Source organism: Lepisma saccharinum, chromosome 4 (genome assembly GCF_977018435.1).
Source record: "Lepisma saccharinum chromosome 4, izLepSacc3.1, whole genome shotgun sequence".
NCBI lineage: Eukaryota > Metazoa > Arthropoda > Insecta > Zygentoma > Lepismatidae > Lepisma > Lepisma saccharinum.
Window position 1 is genome coordinate 106,716,747 of NC_139232.1, and position 19,437 is coordinate 106,736,183.

At 38.1% G+C, this 19,437-nt stretch overlaps 2 protein-coding genes across 4 annotated transcripts in view; both read right to left on the minus strand.

The window, feature by feature from the left end:
- Positions 1-19,437, minus strand: part of LOC145986712 (selenoprotein N-like) — a 202,514-nt gene that overhangs the window by 63,867 nt on the left and 119,210 nt on the right. The window lies entirely within an intron of this gene.
- Positions 1-19,437, minus strand: part of Polr2I (RNA polymerase II subunit RpII15) — a 42,956-nt gene that overhangs the window by 3,286 nt on the left and 20,233 nt on the right. Inside the window, exons 1-3 of one of the 3 annotated variants that reach the window (XM_083121817.1) lie at positions 7,355-7,387; positions 4,138-4,232; positions 2,926-2,980 (exon numbers count right to left, since the gene is read on the minus strand). In XM_083121817.1, coding sequence (XP_082977943.1) covers positions 2,926-2,980; positions 4,138-4,232; positions 7,355-7,366 — 162 coding nt within the window. In that variant the 5' untranslated portion in view covers positions 7,367-7,387. Of the gene's footprint in view, positions 1-2,925; positions 2,981-4,137; positions 4,233-7,247; positions 7,330-7,354; positions 7,388-19,437 lie in introns of those variants that run through there. The other 2 variants (XM_083121819.1, XM_083121818.1) reach the window with 2 other exon arrangements.

Here is a 19,437-nt window from a genome sequence, read left to right on the forward strand (position 1 = left end):
GCTATGTGCAACCTTGTTCCAGAGATACTTGACTGAATCAAAAAAACTGTTCTACGAGGGTCACTATTTATATTTTGAGCCTAACAATGAAAAAATATGAATTTGGCATTGAAAACTGCTTTATTGTTTTTCGAAGTATTCTCCTTTATGGTCAATACACTTTTGCATTCGTTCGAACCATTTGTCAAAGCAGTTATTCCAATCTTCTTGACACACCTCCATAATATGGTTTTTGAACGCATCAACGGCATCTTCCGCCGACGAAAATCGTTGTCCACGCAATTTATTCTTGACATTCGGGAACATGAAGAAGTCATTGGGCGCCAAATCAGGACTGTACGGTGGATGACCCATCAATTCGATTTTTTGACTGTTCATAAAGTCTGTTGTTAGACGAGACGTGTGACAGCTGGCATTGTCTTGATGAAGAATGATCCGACGGCGTTTCTTTGTTTTCCGTATTTGACCGAAGACCTCTGGCAAACAAATTGTTGTGTACCATTCAGAGTTGACCGTTCTATGTTCCTCTAAAGGCACAGTTGCCACATGACCAGTTTTCCCGAAAAAACAGGCGACCATTTGTTTCGATGTGCTTCGAGCGCAAACAACTTTTGTTGGATTGGGTTCATCTTGAAACACCCATACAGTCGACTGCTGTTTACGTTCCGGCTCATATGCATATATCCATGATTCATCACCTGTTACAATCTTATATACGTCTCTTGAAGCACCACGATTGTATTTATTGAGCATTTGTTTGCACCAATTGACGCGAGCGTCTTTTTGAGTTTTTGTCAAATTGTGTGGGATCCAACGAGAACATACCTTTCTCACAGCTAAATGATCATGTAATATTTTATATATGCTGGTGGAACTAATGCCTATGGTTACCTCAATCTCACAGTATGTCACATGACGATCTTGCAGTATTAGGTTTTGCACAGCATCAATGTTTTCTTGAACAACAACTGATTTTGGACGACCTTCGCGAATCTAGTCGGTGAGCGAATGGCGGCCACGATTAAATTCGTTATACCATCGTTTCACAGTGGCAAAAGATGGGGCTTCATCACCAAATGTGGAAGTAAGTTGATTGATGCACTCTTGTCTTGATAATCCACGTCGAAAATCGTAAAAAATCATCGCACGAAAATGTTCACAAGTTAATTCCATTTTATTATTGTCACGCAATCTCCAAGGCAACATAAACAATACAAATGAAGCTATTGACAAAACATTTGAAGTACGTTATGGTCAATAATGCCAGACGATTCCGTGCAAACGTCAAATCGCACCTAACTTCAATCAGTGTTGCCAAGGCTCAAAATATAAATAGTGACCCTCGTAAAATATTTGTCCCAGAGTTTGATTCTACTCTTCCTGGATGGTGTAATAGTTAATACTGTTGCTTTGTGATCAATTTTCAGGATTGCATTTCCTGATGAGGCACATACTTTGGTGCATCCAACAATTAGACTATTGTGGGGTGGGAGGGTATAATATTGTTATAGTCAGTACTTTTTTTCCAGCAGTCAACAACGATACTCCATACTCGCACCTTATTGATTTGGTGTTATAATTCCACTTTATGCACAGTAAGGCTAATCGAAACTGGACCTACAGTTTAAGGGGGGATCGGAACCACTATGTGCCTCCACCGGGCATCAAACCTGGGACCCCTTAATTACAAGGCAACAATGCTACCATTGGGGAGGCCCCATTTGGCACCTTATTGTAGGTGAGGACTAATAACATTTCATTTTAACAAGAGAAGTGCCTACAATGTCAAGAGGTTCTGGGTTCGAATCCTAGCCTGGGCATGAGTATTCTTTGTATGTAACTTCATGAATTTCATCATATCATCATCACTCATTCTCATCTTTGTGATTAGTCAAATGTGGCAGAAAAGAGTATTAAAATAAACCAAATCAATCAAATGAGAAGTGCATATACAGGATGTCTCAAAAGTAATAGGGCAAACTGACACAGGTGAGAGTACACAATAATAGAAGCAAAACAGTCTCAGTAAACATGGGTCTGCAAACGAGCCGTTTTCAAGATAACCGCGAGAATGTGTGATTACAAGCTGCCACTGACTTCATTGTTTGTAAACGTCATCCTAGTTGGTAAAATGCTAATAATGTGTGCGAATGTGTGGTTACAAGCCGCCATTGATTGCATTTTGTAAACACCGAGTGCTTTACTCCTTGCGCGGTCCGAGGTTTACTCTTTGTTTACAAAACAGAACATTTCCAAGAGGTGGCGTTGCAATCAAACAGAACATTTCCGAGAGGTGACGTTGTATGGATACAATCATCAAATTTTACTTTCAGTCCTAAATAGCATCTTTACAAAAATAATACTTTTATTACCAATCATTTCTTTCAAACTTTAGCAACAATCATGTCAGCAGTTATTTAATTAACTATGTGTTTAATAAATGCTAATATTTATGTTTTATATTTACACATTCAGGATCAACAATGGTCCAAGCACTAGGGTGGGCAAGTTGTTCAAGTCCACTTTATGCTTAGATAAGTTAATCAGGGCTGGTGCTGCAGCAGGATCTGAAACACTGTGTAATGTTCGTCCACCAGAGAGCAAACCTGGGACCTCATGATTACAAGTTAACATTATTACCATTATGCCACCAGAAAACACACACCCAGCCTCTCGTAAACAACAGACGGTGAAATGTGCAAATAACATTTATAACTGTACCCTATTGTGGGGTCTGAAACATTTCTATTCGTAGTATTTACCTAAGTGCAATCAAGTTCTGTGCAAAAGTGCTACTTGGCTCATCCGAATCAACATAATATAGGAATATACATGCTCTTGACTACCAAATGTTGATTTCAAAATAATCAAAACAGCATATTTGAAACTGATAGTAATGTTAAATTAAATAGTGAAACTACTCACAGCATAAAGCAACACCTTGTTTTCCTTATCCTCCTTTGGATACAGCATGTTATTACTGAAAAAGAAATTAATATATATACAATCCAAATATTTAAAATATTAATTTATAATTATTGATATTTTCAATGTTCTTGAGAAAGTACAGTGCAATTGTTGGATGCAAGTTGCACTAAATAGCTTGTTCATTTTTATGAAATTTGTATAACACAACATTGATCATATTTATAAATATGTCAATACTAGCAATGTAGCACAAGACAAAAAGAATCAAATATTTTAATATAAACTACTTCAGTTAACAAAGGTTGCATGATCAGATTTGGCACACACATTCACTATTTCAATAAAAGAACATTCCAATACATACTTATTTTCCTCAAAGCAAGATTAAAGAAAAATCTACAATTTATCTTTTTGGAAAAACAATGCTGATCATCCTATTATCATTAAAAAGGAATATAAACAAAGATGAATCATTCTTTCTGAATTCTACTCCTCTCTGTGTGTGTATGGTAGGAAAGGGGGGGGGGGGGGCACACCAAGTGGAAAATACTGTCATAGGCATTATTAGCATTCAGTGGTGATCTCCAAAAAGAATGTAATCAGCTTTCACGCAAAACTAGAAACTTGAAAAGGACTGGAGCCTGCCTACTGAGGGGAAACTAAATATACATAATTATATTTTTTGTTAGATGTAAATCAAGACAGTACAAATTTAACTTTAATCTTGTTTGGTTATATTTCCTAGTATCCCACTAGGTAGAGGCCCCTTCATTTTGCCTATGAAAATGTAACCCTTGAACATAAAACAGTGTTGTTTGCTGGGGAAAAGCTTGGTCAATGTGGAAACTGTGTGCATCACATGTGTTGCTGGAAATGGCCTCCGCTGACTTCCAGATATAGTCGGACACGATGCTCCATATTACTGAAGGTGCATCACATACACTCAACGACATTGGCCATCTACTCCAGTGTGTGGCTTGTTTCAACAAACAAGATGCTCCAAAGAAATTATTCACATGACACGTCATATGGAGAGATGAAACATTCCATGCTCAGCTGGTACCAATTAATTAGCCGCTTTCACCACTCTTGTTCCTTTATTTATTCATAGGCTAAATGATGGGGGCACCACCTAGTGGGACACCCAGTATTAGCATTAGGCATCCAAGCACTCTAGAAGCACATTGAACATCACAAAAAAAAACCTACCACTCTTGGCAAAACCGGATCCCAACAAATCCTGGTCCATCATCATGTGTATCATAACCTGCTGCTTTCAACACTGCAGCCATCTCTCTTAAATGCTAGAAAGAGAAAAAAACACAAATGTTACTTCCTACTTCAAAATGGCCTTCAGTATCTGCAAGTAACATTAACATATTATCACTTAATGATCAATAATGCTATTCAACATATCTAATGTTATCAATCAGAAATAATGAATTCAAGTTGAAGAAAATGATGGAATTCTTGGGCATGTCTGTAGGTGAGTAGGATACTTGACTCAGATTTTGTTCTTAGCATAATTATTATTATGCTCCTCTGTGGTTAGAATTGTTAGGTTTGATAACCTTAGTACTTTCATTCATCTCATGCATATGTATACACTCTTTTCCTTGTGAAAAGAATGCTTCAGATAGTGGTGACTTATGAGCATAGTCATTTGCAAAACCTACTTTTCACGACATGATTCCTCGCAAAATTTAATTTTCTGCATTAGTTTCTCCACACTTCAACATTACTTCAACAAAATTTCCAGTTAATATTCCAATTAATTTTACATCCCCCTGTTCAATATCATTACATAATTGGAAGTTGGGTAATGAAACTAAACCTTCCCAACATGCTTACACAAACATTTTGGTAGAGATTAAAGGGTATAATTTCACAATACAGGGAATTTCTCCAATTTGTTTGAAATTTCGGATACTTACTAATTTGGGTCTCCTAATCACGAATCTGCACTTAAAATTTGGCACTCACGTATAGAAATTTCTGTATTATGGCTAGCCCCACGGACCATAGGCACGTGGTTAGGTTAGGCTATTATTATTTTCGTTTGAAATTTTTGAGTCCAAATTTCCCACCGATTCCGGGCTCCGCCCCTGGGGTAATTGGCCTACCGCCCCCAACCGCTAACGTGGCCCCGCCTCCACAGCTTTCTCTATAGACTCCCTGTTAAAGGCATGTTAGAAATTGGCTGGAGTCACCTTACCCCAAATGAGCCCAAACTTTTAAATTTGAAGAAATCCATTTCCAGGATACGGAAAACTTACCTGAATGGTAAATTTCTCGTATCGGACAAACAGCTGAAATGTCCTACTTCTTTTGATTTCAATATTCGCACTTACGTATTTTGCATTGAGAAACATTGTTGAAGGTGGCACTTCGCTTATTTCACCGAAAATAGCTACATTTGTGACATATCGAGTAAGTTTTCTTGGTTGTTTCTTCCCTTCCGTAACATGCGAAATGGCCATCACAGTTTCACCACCGTAGTCCATATGCAATATTTCCACCCCACCACGTGTAGAAAGTGCAAGATAAGCGAAATTGAGTGATCCTCGATCGGCACAATTGCTCATTATTTACCGGTGAGCAGGAATGTCACAAATGTACCGGAGACGGATTTCTTCAAATTTACAGGAGAAAGTACTTACGCAAATCATTTTCTGTAGCGTTGTTGATGTTTGGGAGTGCTAATGGAACCTAACCTAACCTAGTAGGCATACCTCGTCCCCGTGATGGTCCGTGGGGCTATCGTGAATTTTTGGGCTAACGTCAATGGTTTTTGGGGTTACACGTATTTAAACGTGTGACCAGTTACATAAACGTGTGTTTGGAAACACTGGCCAGGATTACGTCATCACGCACAGGCTACATCCACCTGGAAGTAAATCGATGAACGAGCTCTCGTGCAACAGTCACACATTTATATCGAAAAAAAGATGATTAACCGGCAAAATTCAATGAACGATGCGAGAAAACACTTCCCCGAACTTCCACAACTATAAAGAAACATCATACGGTAAGTAATTTCTCCTGTAAATTTGAAGAAATCTGTTTGTCTGATACGAGAAATTTACCCAGAATAGGGAACGAGTTTACAATACCGGACCACTGTCCAATTGTTATGAAATTTCGCCTACTTGCTAATTGAGACCTCCTAATCACGAATCTGCATTTAAAATTGGCGGTCAAGTATGGAAATAGAGAAAAAAACGAAATAAACTATGTTTTCTTAACGTAACGTAACCCTACCATAAGAACAGCAGCTCCACGGAACACGCCATTTTCCACGAATGGGTGTCACTTATCGCACAACATTGTAGCAACATTGTGTTCTGACGTCACGGGAGAGAGCTTTCTCATGTTAGGCAAAACAAGGTAACGCGTCTCTTAGCGAAAATATTATTTTTTCTTTGTATTTATGCTAATGGAACCTAACCTAACAGGCCTAATCTAACATCAATATTCAAGGTTGCAAGATTGTTGTGCGTAAGGGAAGAGCATTAACAAATTGCGAAAGAAAGATGGTTCCAAATTGCTGTGTATGGACAATCAACGTGGTAAATCGCAAGGTTATTTTACTAGTTCTACACATAAATGTACAATTTTAACATGTGACCGCCAAATATGAACTACAGATAAGTCATCAGGACACCGAAATTAGTAAGTAGGTGAAAGTTTATAGAAATTGGAGAGTGGTCCGGTATTGTAAACTCATGCCCAGAATAGTACGTTACTAATGTAAGAAAGTGCGAAATAAATTATTTCTAGGTGTTTCACCTATACGAAAGTAGTACCGTGCACATATACATAGGTCTGTAGTGCCTTCATACGCAAAAGAACAGGTGCATAAAATATGAGGAAATTAGTGTCGACATCCATGGCGGTGTGGTTACTACAGCATGCTACGATGCCAGGTGTCCCAGGTTCGAATCCTGGCCTGGGCATGGGCGATCTTTGGGTCTTCTCATCAATTTCATCATCCATCCTCATGTTCGCAATTAGCCAAAAGCGTTAGAAATCGAAGTAAAATAAGCCACATCAATAAATGAATGACGAAATTAGAATCCAGCAATCGGAAGTTGGGCCCAGAATACTTCAAGCAGATTCGATTGTCAAGCACTCAAGAAAGAAATTCTCAAATAGAGTTTTGTAAACACCAATGTTTTTTTATGACTTAATGACATGACCACAGATGCATGTTTCTGTATTTTAAATCTATCACTCTCCTCCTGTCGCCACCGTCTTGTATAATGTAAAAAAAAAGTTGCTTAACATATGATCTAATCACTTCACATGTGCCAGTTTACCTTTGACTTGGTTTTTTCGCTAATGTTATTGGAAACGTTATATTTTTCTCTAAGAGTTTCTCCTTGGCACAATTATAATATAAATACAATAACGCTCTATAACTTACCGACATCGACATCCAGGAAAACGCTGCAGGGCATCGGCGCGCTCAAGGTTGCCAGGGGTACGAGAAAGTTCTCGCCGATATATCATATTCTCGCCACAATTACAAGACGGAGTGAACTGTCATTTACGTGGGATATACCTGATACTTTGTGTAACAGTAGGAAGTAAAAAAAAAAGAGCTTACACGTCTTTTTATATTTGTTATCACACCGGCGGAAATTTCAAAGAATTAACATGGGAAATTACATCATTTTCTCGCCGCGATTACGACCGAACGGGAAGACGTAGAGAACTTTCATGTACAGGGTGGATACATGATACCTTTTGTATAATATTCACATAAAAAAAATTGAGCTAACACCTTTCCCCGATTATTGCTCACCCCATCGACAACCTATTACGAAATTTCAAAGAAATAACATGGGAAATTACATCATTTTCTCCCCGCGATTACGACCGAATCGGAAGACGTAGCGAAATTTCATGTACAGGGTGGATACATGATACCTTTTGTAATAATATTCAGTAAAAAAAATTGAGCTAACACTTTTCCCCGATTTTCACCCACCCCATCGACAACCTATTACGAAATTTCAAAGAAATAACATGGGAAATTACATCATTTTCTCCCCGCGATTACGACCGAATCGGAAGACGTAGCGAAATTTCATGTACAGGGTGGATACATGATACCTTTTGTAATAATATTCAGTAAAAGAAATTGAGCTAACACTTTTCCCCGATTTTCACCCACCCCATCGACAACCTATTACGAAATTTCAAAGAAATAACATGGGAAATTACATCATTTTCTCCCCGCGATTACGACCGAATGGGAAGACGTAGCGAACTTTCATGTACGTGGTGGATACATGATACCTTTTATAACAATATTCAGTAAAAAAAAATGACCTAACACTTTTCCCCGATTTTCACCCACCCCATCGACAACCTATTACGAAATTTCAAAGAAATAACATGGGAAATTACATCATTTTCTCCCCGCGATTACGGCCGAATGGGAAGACGTAGCGAACTTTCGTGTACGTGGTGGATACATGATACCCTTTATAACAATATTCAGTAAAAAAAAATTGACCTAACACTTTTCCCCGATTTTCACCCACCCCACGAACAACCTATTACGAAATTTCAAAGAAATAACATGGGAAATTACATCATTTTCTCGCCGCGATTACGACCGAAACGGAAGACGTAGCGAACTTTCATGTACAGGGTGGATACATGATACCTTTTGTAATAATATTCAGTAAAAAAAATTGAGCTAACACTTTTCCCCGATTATTGCTCACCCCATCGACAACCTATTACGAAATTTCAAAGAAATAACATGGGAAATTACATCATTTTCTCGCCGCGATTACGACCGAATGGGAAGACGTAGCGAACTTTCATGTACGTGGTGGATACATGATACCTTTTATAACAATATTCAGTAAAAAAAATTGACCTAACACTTTTCCCCGATTTTCACCCACCCCATCGACAACCTATTACGAAATTTCAAACAAATAACATGGGAAATTACATCATTTTCTCGCCGCGATTACGACCGAATCGGAAGACGTAGCGAACTTTCATGTACAGGGTGGATACATGATACCTTTTGTAATAATATTCAGTAAAAAAAATTGAGCTAACACTTTTCCCCGATTTTCACCCACCCCATCGACAACCTATTACGAAATTTCAAAGAAATAACATGGGAAATTACATCATTTTCTCGCCGCGATTACGACCGAAACGGAAGACGTAGCGAACTTTCATGTACAGGGTGGATACATGATACCTTTTGTAATAATATTCAGTAAAAAAAATTGAGCTAACACTTTTCCCCGATTATTGCTCACCCCATCGACAACCTATTACGAAATTTCAAAGAAATAACATGGGAAATTACATCATTTTCTCGCCGCGATTACGACCGAATCGGAAGACGTAGTGAACTTTCATGTACAGGGTGGATACATGATACCTTTTGTAATAATATTCAGTAAAAAAAATTGAGCTAACACTTTTCCCCGATTTTCACCCACCCCATCGACAACCTATTACGAAATTTCAAAGAAATAACATGGGAAATTACATCATTTTCTCCCCGCGATTACAACCGAATGGGAAGACGTAGCGAACTTTCATGTACGTGGTGGATACATGATACCTTTTATAACAATATTCAGTAAAAAAAATTGACCTAACACTTTTCCCCGATTTTCACCCACCCCATCGACAACCTATTACGAAATTTCAAAGAAATAACATGGGAAATTACATCATTTTCTCCCCGCAATTACGGCCGAATGGGAAGACGTAGCGAACTTTCATGTACGTGGTGGATACATGATACCTTTTGTAATAATATTCAGTAAAAAAAATTGACCTAACACTTTTCCCCGATTATTGCTCACCCCATCGACAACCTATTACGAAATTTCAAACAAATAACATGGGAAATTACATGATTTTCTCGCCGCGATTACGACCGAATCGGAAGACGTAGCGAACTTTCATGTACAGGGTGGATACATGATACCTTTTGTAATAATATTCAGTAAAAAAAATTGAGCTAACACTTTTCCCCGATTTTCACCCACCCCATCGACAACCTATTACGAAATTTCAAAGAAATAACATGGGAAATTACATCATTTTCTCCCCGCGATTACGACCGAATGGGAAGACGTAGCGAACTTTCATGTACGTGGTGGATACATGATACCTTTTATAACAATATTCAGTAAAAAAAATGACCTAACACTTTTCCCCGATTTTCACCCACCCCATCGACAACCTATTACGAAATTTCAAAGAAATAACATGGGAAATTACATCATTTTCTCGCCGCAATTACGACCGAATCGGAAGACGTAGCGAACTTTCATGTACAGGGTGGATACATGATACCCTTTGTAATAATATTCAGTAAAAAAAATTGAGCTAACACTTTTCCCCGATTATTGCTCACCCCATCGACAACCTATTACGAAATTTCAAAGAAATAACATGGGAAATTACATCATTTTCTCGCCGCGATTACGACCGAATCGGAAGACGTAGCGAACTTTCATGTACAGGGTGGATACATGATACCTTTTGTAATAATATTCAGTAAAAAAAATTGAGCTAACACTTTTCCCCGATTTTCACCCACCCCATCGACAACCTATTACGAAATTTCAAAGAAATAACATGGGAAATTACATCATTTTCTCCCCGCGATTACGACCGAATGGGAAGACGTAGCGAACTTTCATGTACGTGGTGGATACATGATACCTTTTATAACAATATTCAGTAAAAAAAATTGACCTAACACTTTTCCCCGATTTTCACCCACCCCATCGACAACCTATTACGAAATTTCAAAGAAATAACATGGGAAATTACATCATTTTCTCGCCGCGATTACGACCGAAACGGAAGACGTAGCGAACTTTCATGTACGTGGTGGATACATGATACCTTTTGTAATAGTATTCAGTAAAAAAAATTGACCTAACACTTTTCCCCGATTATTGCTCACCCCATCGACAACCTATTACGAAATTTCAAAGAAATAACATGGGAAATTACATCATCTTCTCCCCGCGATTACGACCGAATCGGAAGACGTAGCGAAATTTCATGTACAGGGTGGATACATGATACCTTTTGTAATAATATTCAGTAAAAAAAATTGAGCTAACACTTTTCCCCGATTTTCACCCACCCCATCGACAACCTATTACGAAATTTCAAAGAAATAACATGGGAAATTACATCATTTTCTCCCCGCGATTACAACCGAATGGGAAGACGTAGCGAACTTTCATGTACGTGGTGGATACATGATACCTTTTATAACAATATTCAGTAAAAAAAATTGACCTAACACTTTTCCCCGATTTTCACCCACCCCATCGACAACCTATTACGAAATTTCAAAGAAATAACATGGGAAATTACATCATTTTCTCCCCGCGATTACGACCGAATGGGAAGACGTAGCGAACTTTCATGTACGTGGTGGATACATGATACCTTTTATAACAATATTCAGTAAAAAAAATTGACCTAACACTTTTCCCCGATTTTCACCCACCCCATCGACAACCTATTACGAAATTTCAAAGAAATAACATGGGAAATTACATCATTTTCTCGCCGCGATTACGACCGAAACGGAAGACGTAGCGAACTTTCATGTACAGGGTGGATACATGATACCTTTTGTAATAATATTCAGTAAAAAAAATTGAGCTAACACTTTTCCCCGATTATTGCTCACCCCATCGACAACCTATTACGAAATTTCAAAGAAATAACATGGGAAATTACATCATTTTCTCGCCGCGATTACGACCGAATCGGAAGACGTAGTGAACTTTCATGTACAGGGTGGATACATGATACCTTTTGTAATAATATTCAGTAAAAAAAATTGAGCTAACACTTTTCCCCGATTTTCACCCACCCCATCGACAACCTATTACGAAATTTCAAAGAAATAACATGGGAAATTACATCATTTTCTCGCCGCAATTACGACCGAACGGGAAGACGTAGCGAACTTTCATGTACAGGGTGGATACATGATACCCTTTGTAATAATATTCAGTAAAAAAAATTGAGCTAACACTTTTCCCCGATTATTGCTCACCCCATCGACAACCTATTACGAAATTTCAAAGAAATAACATGGGAAATTACATCATTTTCTCGCCGCGATTACGACCGAATCGGAAGACGTAGCGAACTTTCATGTACAGGGTGGATACATGATACCCTTTGTAATAATATTCAGTAAAAAAAATTGAGCTAACACTTTTCCCCGATTTTCACCCACCCCATCGACAACCTATTACGAAATTTCAAAGAAATAACATGGGAAATTACATCATTTTCTCGCCGCAATTACGACCGAACGGGAAGACGTAGCGAACTTTCATGTACGTGGTGCATACATGATACCTTTTTTAATAATATTCAGTAAAAACAATTGAGTTAACACTTTTCCCCGATTATTGCTCACCCCATCGACAACCTATTACAGAGGGGGTTCAATCACTTTCCTTTTCATTCTCCCTGTTGGTGCCAGCAGGTGTCCTCGGAGGTCGACGACAAAGGAGTCTTATCTGTCAAGTAACAGCTTTTGTCCAGTGTTTTTGCAACCAGGAGCAGGAAAAGATAATACAGTAAGTGTTAGGTCCATTTGAGAGTGAAGCATTTTCCTCATCAAAAATGCTCCATAAATGCTTTGAAAAATACCATACAATTTTTGTGGTGGTTCGCGCATCGACAACCTATTATGAAATTTCACCGATTTACCTTGGAATATTACGTCATTTTCTCGCCCTCATTATGACCGAATCGGAAGGCAGAGCGAACTGTCATTTGTGTGGTAGATACGTGATACCTTGTACAACAATATTCTGTTGAAAAAATAGAGGTGACACGTCTTTTCTATTTATTATCACCCCAGCGACAACCTGTTATGAAGATTCACCGATTTACCTTGGAAAATTGCATCATTTTCTCGCCCCGACTACGACCGAATTTAGTAGACTTAGCATTTCGTAATTACCAGTGATATTCTTACAGGGACGGCGACAGGGGTGGGCACGGGTGGGCAAGATATGAATTGATCTTGCCCAGGATAGGGACAGATGGAAGGCTTGTGTTGCTGCAGCCATAAACCTTCGGGTTTAAGTATGCTATAGAGCAGGCATGTCCAACGCGTCGATCGCGGGGCATTTGTTGGTCAACCGCAGTTATCTATTGTAATTATACGAATATATTCAATATGACAGTTCTTCAGAAAGCAAAGAGCTAAAAATCTCTTAAATTCTCAACAGAGTTCTCAATCTTACTTGTTTATTACTTATGACGAGTGATATTTTGTCAAAATAGCCTTTCATTAGCCTAGGGATACTTATTGGACAATGAACAAATAATTTGTTTTCCATGTGTGTTTTAAATCATTCCTAATAAGACGTTCATTTTAATCCAAACATTCAGTGGCGGCGATTAGGAGGAGCCCCCGCACTATGGCCTCTTTATGCTAAACCTTTTCTACCAAGAAAACGTATATTCAGGGGTGCCCACAGGGGGGATTATGGCGCAGGCTGCGCCATCGAGTTTCTTTGGGTGATTTTTTTCCTTCAAATAATGTAAAATTGAACATTTATATATTTTCCCATAATACACAATATTTAATCCATTACATGAAGAAAAGAAAGCGTTTAAGGTTATTATTGAAGGTGCGAAGGGGGTGGGGGGATAAATATCCAACTCTTATACATTAGGCCTTAATTGACACGTGGGTTCTTGGGGGATTTCTGAATTAAACGTTGGTGGGTACAGTATTCAACCCTAAGTCTTAGATTATGGCGGGTATTTTAGTTAGAGGGGCATTGAGCATTAAGGTATCCAATTTTTGTGTATTACTATTGTCTTAGAATGTTGAAGAAATTCTGGTGTGGAGACTGAGAATTAATTTTTTGGAGGAGGCAATATCCAGTCTTCAATATCAACAGTACTAAGTCTAAAATTGGCATGGACGTTTTTGTGGTAGGATTGAATATTAAATTTAAAGGGGGAGATAGGAAGCTCTTGATAAAGTGTTAAATCTTAAGATTGTCAAGGGATTTCTGTAGTGAAGGGAGAGTTTGAACATTAAATTTTGGAGACTTTATTTAGCGATATGGTATCCACACGTTTTCGACCCCTAACGTGCCAAAACAGAAGTTGGAAAAGACTAAATATCCCGGGATCCTAAGAAAGTATTGACACCCCGTTAAATTAATATTTTTGAAAGCCTGCAAAGAAATGGATGTAAAAATGTTCTTCCTTGCTTCGCTCGCAATAATTTTTTTGTTACAACAATGTGTGTTCGGCGCTTTACTGAGGTGGATGTGAATTTTTATGCTATAGATGCATTACAAGACATGAGCGATATTCTCCATATTGATGAGTAACATCACTTCTTAAAATATAGTGCTTAGTGTTGGAATACAGCTTATTTTAAAGCAGGTGCATCATTTGTAACAAAAGCTAAGGAAAAAAGTTACTTTCGGTGTAGGTATTACGATATAGTTTCAGGGCGCAAATGATATGATTTGTTTGTGTGTGTGTGTGTGGGTGGGGGGGGGGGGACGGATGACATGGACATGATTTTTATGGAGATGTGCCATTGGCCTTGGGGGGATGGGCACCCCTGCGTATATTGTCGTTGCCCCTCAAATGTTGGCACCCAATCGCTGCTACTACAAACATTCAGATAGATTTGTCAGTTGTACCAACGTTGTAAGCTAAGAAAAGTGACCCCCAAGGAGTAAGAAAACTCTTTCAGTCAAAAACTCATACGATGAAAATACTATGCTCAGGAACATGCATTTAAATTACGAGAAACTTCACAATGGTCTACCATCGCACTTTCTATTATTGTCGCCGAATACATAAGATCAAGTATGTGCCTTGTATTTGCAACACAAGCTTAAACCTAATTCACATTTATTTCACTGTATTAACATGCATGAAAGAATGTGATTAGAATGTATGGCTGCGCATGGGTAAACACTTACTTGAAATAATTGTGTCCATCAGAGACAAAACGAAAGGAAATGGAACGAGATGCGAGAATAATTAGAAAAGAAAAGAGAAAAACAAGGAAAGGGAAAAGAAGTAAGAGGAAAATCGGGAGTGTGAGAGAGAGGCTGATACATACGTCTTACGTACACATACATGGTCTTACATTTATACTGCCCACCCTAATCTATCACTATGGAACTTCTGCCCACCCGGTCGAAAATTTCTGGCGCCGCCCCTGTATTATTATATCTATTAGTTTTATATTTGTGCTTTTATCTTCATCTTGTATTTTCAGTTTGATAAGACACGAAACTAGGATTGTTTAAAGGAGGAGTGTGTTAGATCCGAAAATGTGTCACAAAGAGAACAGTCATGCTGTAAGGGTCATTGAATTAGTTTATTTTGCCTTGCTTTACTTCCAAGTTTGTCTAATTGCGACGATCATGATGAGCAATGATAAGAAATTGATGACGGAACACATACTCATTTATGCAAGGACAAAATGAAAATTTTTACAAATTTCGAAATCGCAGATGTCATTTTCGTATATTTTTTTTTATAGGGTAAAAATAAAATACTTCATAGTTCAGAGGGGAGGGCCCGTGACCACAATGGACCCTCCCATGGATTCGGGCCATGGTCCCTACCTTCTTTACTAGGAAATTCATCTTGATGCCAGACAGCTCAAGCTCAGGGCAGAATACCTTCCTGCTCAGAAGAAATTTGCAATGTCAGTCTATAGCTTGGTACCTTGGATTTTCAGAGGCACATATTTTGATAAGATTAAACTGGAATGCTGAGGGGAGACTTTTCCAAGAATCACTGTATCATTCACCTGAGCTATTGTCGAGTTGGAAAGCACACATATTCAGGGAAACTTGTTTCCTATCTCAAGACACAGGAATTCATTCTGAATGCTTAAACAAACTCATTTCCAACAGCGTTTAAGCATGAAAGGGTGGAAAATGTACTGAATCTGTTTCAGACGCACATATTTTGATAAGATTAAACTGGAATGCTGAGGGGGACTTTTCCAAGAATCACTGTATCATTCACCTGAGCTGTTGTCGAGTTGGAAAGCACACATATTCAGGGAAACTTGTTTCCTATCTCAAGACACAGGAATTCATTGTGAATGCTTAAACAAAGGCATTTCCAACAGCGTTTAAGCATGAAAGGGTGGAAAATGTACTGAATCTGTTGTCGGTGCAGCAAGATGGTGATATGGCATTCCACATAGTCCATTCGTAAAAAAGGAAATGAATTTAAATAAACATCTTCCAATTGTCAAATAAATCAAAGCATTTCTTTTGCTTGATTGGACAATAAGCAAGAAGTCATTAGAAAACAGCTCGTTCGATAGACATCACAGATCTGGTTACCTGACTTCTAAACCACAGTGCGATAGTTCTTTCTGATCTGGACCCTTTATGTGCTAATCTCCGTGTAGCGCATCAATTTACATGGATGGCTTCTTGGCATGGTGCGAATGCAAATACAATAGCTTTCCTTTATATTAATTATAATTAAACAATGCTATTCGCTTTGTTTCTTTGTGGCAATGTTAAATGTGTAGGTAATGTGACAAGATCTACTTGGGATTTTTGCGATCGGCAACAACTGAAATTTATATTTTCAGTCCACCTAATTTTACTGAGATAAACTAATATGAACTGGTCCCACTGTTCAAAGTAGAATTCAAATCATCCGAGCTTCCACAGGGAATCGAACCCGAGGCTCCTTCATTGCAAGTGTTACTACTCTGTCAGAAATAAATAAATAAATTAACAACTTTCACGATTATTCTCTTAACAGTTAAATACTTTTCAGAGGCTTCCATGTCGTAGTGGTAACGTTGTCAACTTGTAGGGGGCTCGGGTTAGATATCCGGTTCGGATCCCACTTTTAAACTGTAGGCGCAGTTCCGATTAGCCTGCCTACCTGCGCCAAAACAGCGGTAACGCCATAGATAGAGACAAAAATCAATTTTCCACCCTTGATGTGTAAATTATGAATATTTTCACCACTGTAGCCTCAATTTGGACATCATGCATCCGTTAATCTTTCATCTTCCTCTGAGTCACGAAGAGGGAAATAAAAGCACTCAAAATAAAAGAAAGAAAAATACTGACGTCCCTTTCATATACAGAATTCTTAAAAAATAAACAGCAGATTTCAAATGTTTATTTCTCACAAACTATAAAAGATAGAAACAGGTGCCATACATGATACATCAATGGATAGAGGAAGGTTCAAAGTTTTATAATTCCTCGTGCTACTCTTCAAGATCTGACACATCGAATTGTTGTAGCTATCAATTGAATAACTATGGGGGCTCCGTATGGCTCAGTGGCAGCGTCGTCGCCTTGTAATCAAGGGGTCCCGGGTTCGATTCCCGGTGGAGGCTCATTGTGGTTCGGGTTCCACTTTAAACTGTAAGTCTAGTACCGATTAGCCTTACTGTGCATAAAGTGGACTTAAAACACGAACTCAACCAATCAATCAAAATCAATAACTAGGGACTAATTAATGCGTGTGTGGCAAGAAATTGAGTACCGTTTTCATGTTTGTCATGTTGAGTGCATGCATTAAAACTTTCAACAATAAAACTTTGAACCTTCCTCTATCCATTGGTGTATAGCACGTTTTTCTATCTCTTATAGTTCGTGAGAAATAAGCATGTGAAATCTGCTGTTTATTTTTTAAGAACTCTGTCTGTATACCACATTTATAGGGTTCGTAGTGCCATTTTTTGTCGAATGAAAATTTTGACCTTTTACGCATGCGATATATGACATTTTGCCGTACCAACTTCGGTCTTTTTCATACATTCTACAAATGCAGAACATGCATAAAAGAGGTCCAAATTTATCCGACAAAATGTACCAGATAATAACATAACATGAGACAAGTTATTTCAATGCTCCTTCACATGATCTGATTAATTGTACTATCCCTTCTGAATTTGTCACATCCATAAAAGGGTCTTAACAGTTAGGCGGAACCTTTGACCACTTAAAGATTAAAGGGGCCATTTTCACCTTCATTACGCCCCACTATAAAACTTGGCAGGAAGGCATGCTGTGCCAACAGATAAGCGCCATGGGGGTTCCGATAAGTATCAGTCCTTGCGACGGTTAGAGCTCTTTCCCACGTGCCAAAACCAGGAGAAGATAACAAGGGAAGAGGTAGTTGCTTTCAGGTTAGACGTTTGTTTCTATGTTAAAAAGTGATAAATTTTTAAAAAGCCACCCCAGAGGTATATCTAAATCAATATGTTGTATATCATACCCAATTTACTATAGAGCCTCTCCGATGGCGCAGTGGTAGCGTCGCTGCCTTCTAATCAAGGGGTCACGGGTTCAATACCCGGTGGAGCCACATAGTGGTTCGGACCTCTCTTTAAAAAACATTTCCAGTCCCAATTTGCTTTATTGTGCATAAAGTGATCTTAAACACCAAATCAGTCAACCAATTTACTACAGATAGAACATAGATTTTTGTTCTCCCTCTCCTGCTTTTCTTAGATTGTATAATTTTCGAATTATAATTATTCAATAACATTGGTTGCGTAAAATGAAAAATATACCAAAATGTACCACCGACATGTTTCATGAAGTCTTGCTGTACGCTTAAGTACTTGCAGGTTGTCAAGTTCATATCATGCATGCTTGTAAAATATTACATCGGAACAATTCCTGAATTCTAGAAATGTTTATTTGTATGCAAGGAAATTCTGTTACAGTTCCCATTGTGCCATAGAAATGTTAGTAGATTTCGCTATTCTTATTTTTTTATACGTATATGTAAGACATAAAGCTAGGTATTTATGATTATGAGTTGTTTTCTTCTATTGACATGAGCTTAGATCAAGCAACATTGTACCGTGTAATTTGGAAGAAAAAAAGGAAAAAATAGAAAACCGTAGCCTTGGAGTGACTTCACCTACATTTTTTTTATCTTATTCTGAAAATAATGTTACAAACGCCTAACTCAAATACAGCTTAGATGTGTGAAGCACTATTATTTGCAAGAATTAGAATTAGGTATTAACATTCGTAGATGAAAGAATGTATTCGTCTCGGAATGTAGCTCTAGCAGAGGACGGAATTTTTCTTTTTGTATAAACTTGACAATGAATTAAACATGAACTCTTTTTCAAAAGATGTTCAGATAAAGAGTTCAGCAGTAACAGAACAATTCGAAAATATGTGTAGGCCTACGTATTTAGGGATTTGATTTATTGATTTTTTCGTGCTCGTAGTGGAAATTCACAGGCTCGGATATTTGTTCATGTTCCCCAGCTGAGGGAATGGTACATCCCCCGCCCCCCACTATCGGAAGCTTTATTCAATGTGTACATTTCAATTAGCCGGTGCCTACAATTTTGAAAGAAAATATTTAAACTAAAACCAATTATTAATTATGTAATACAACACCAATAACCACTGTTCAGGTTTTAAATAATTTGCATTGCAGGTTCTGACTTGCACA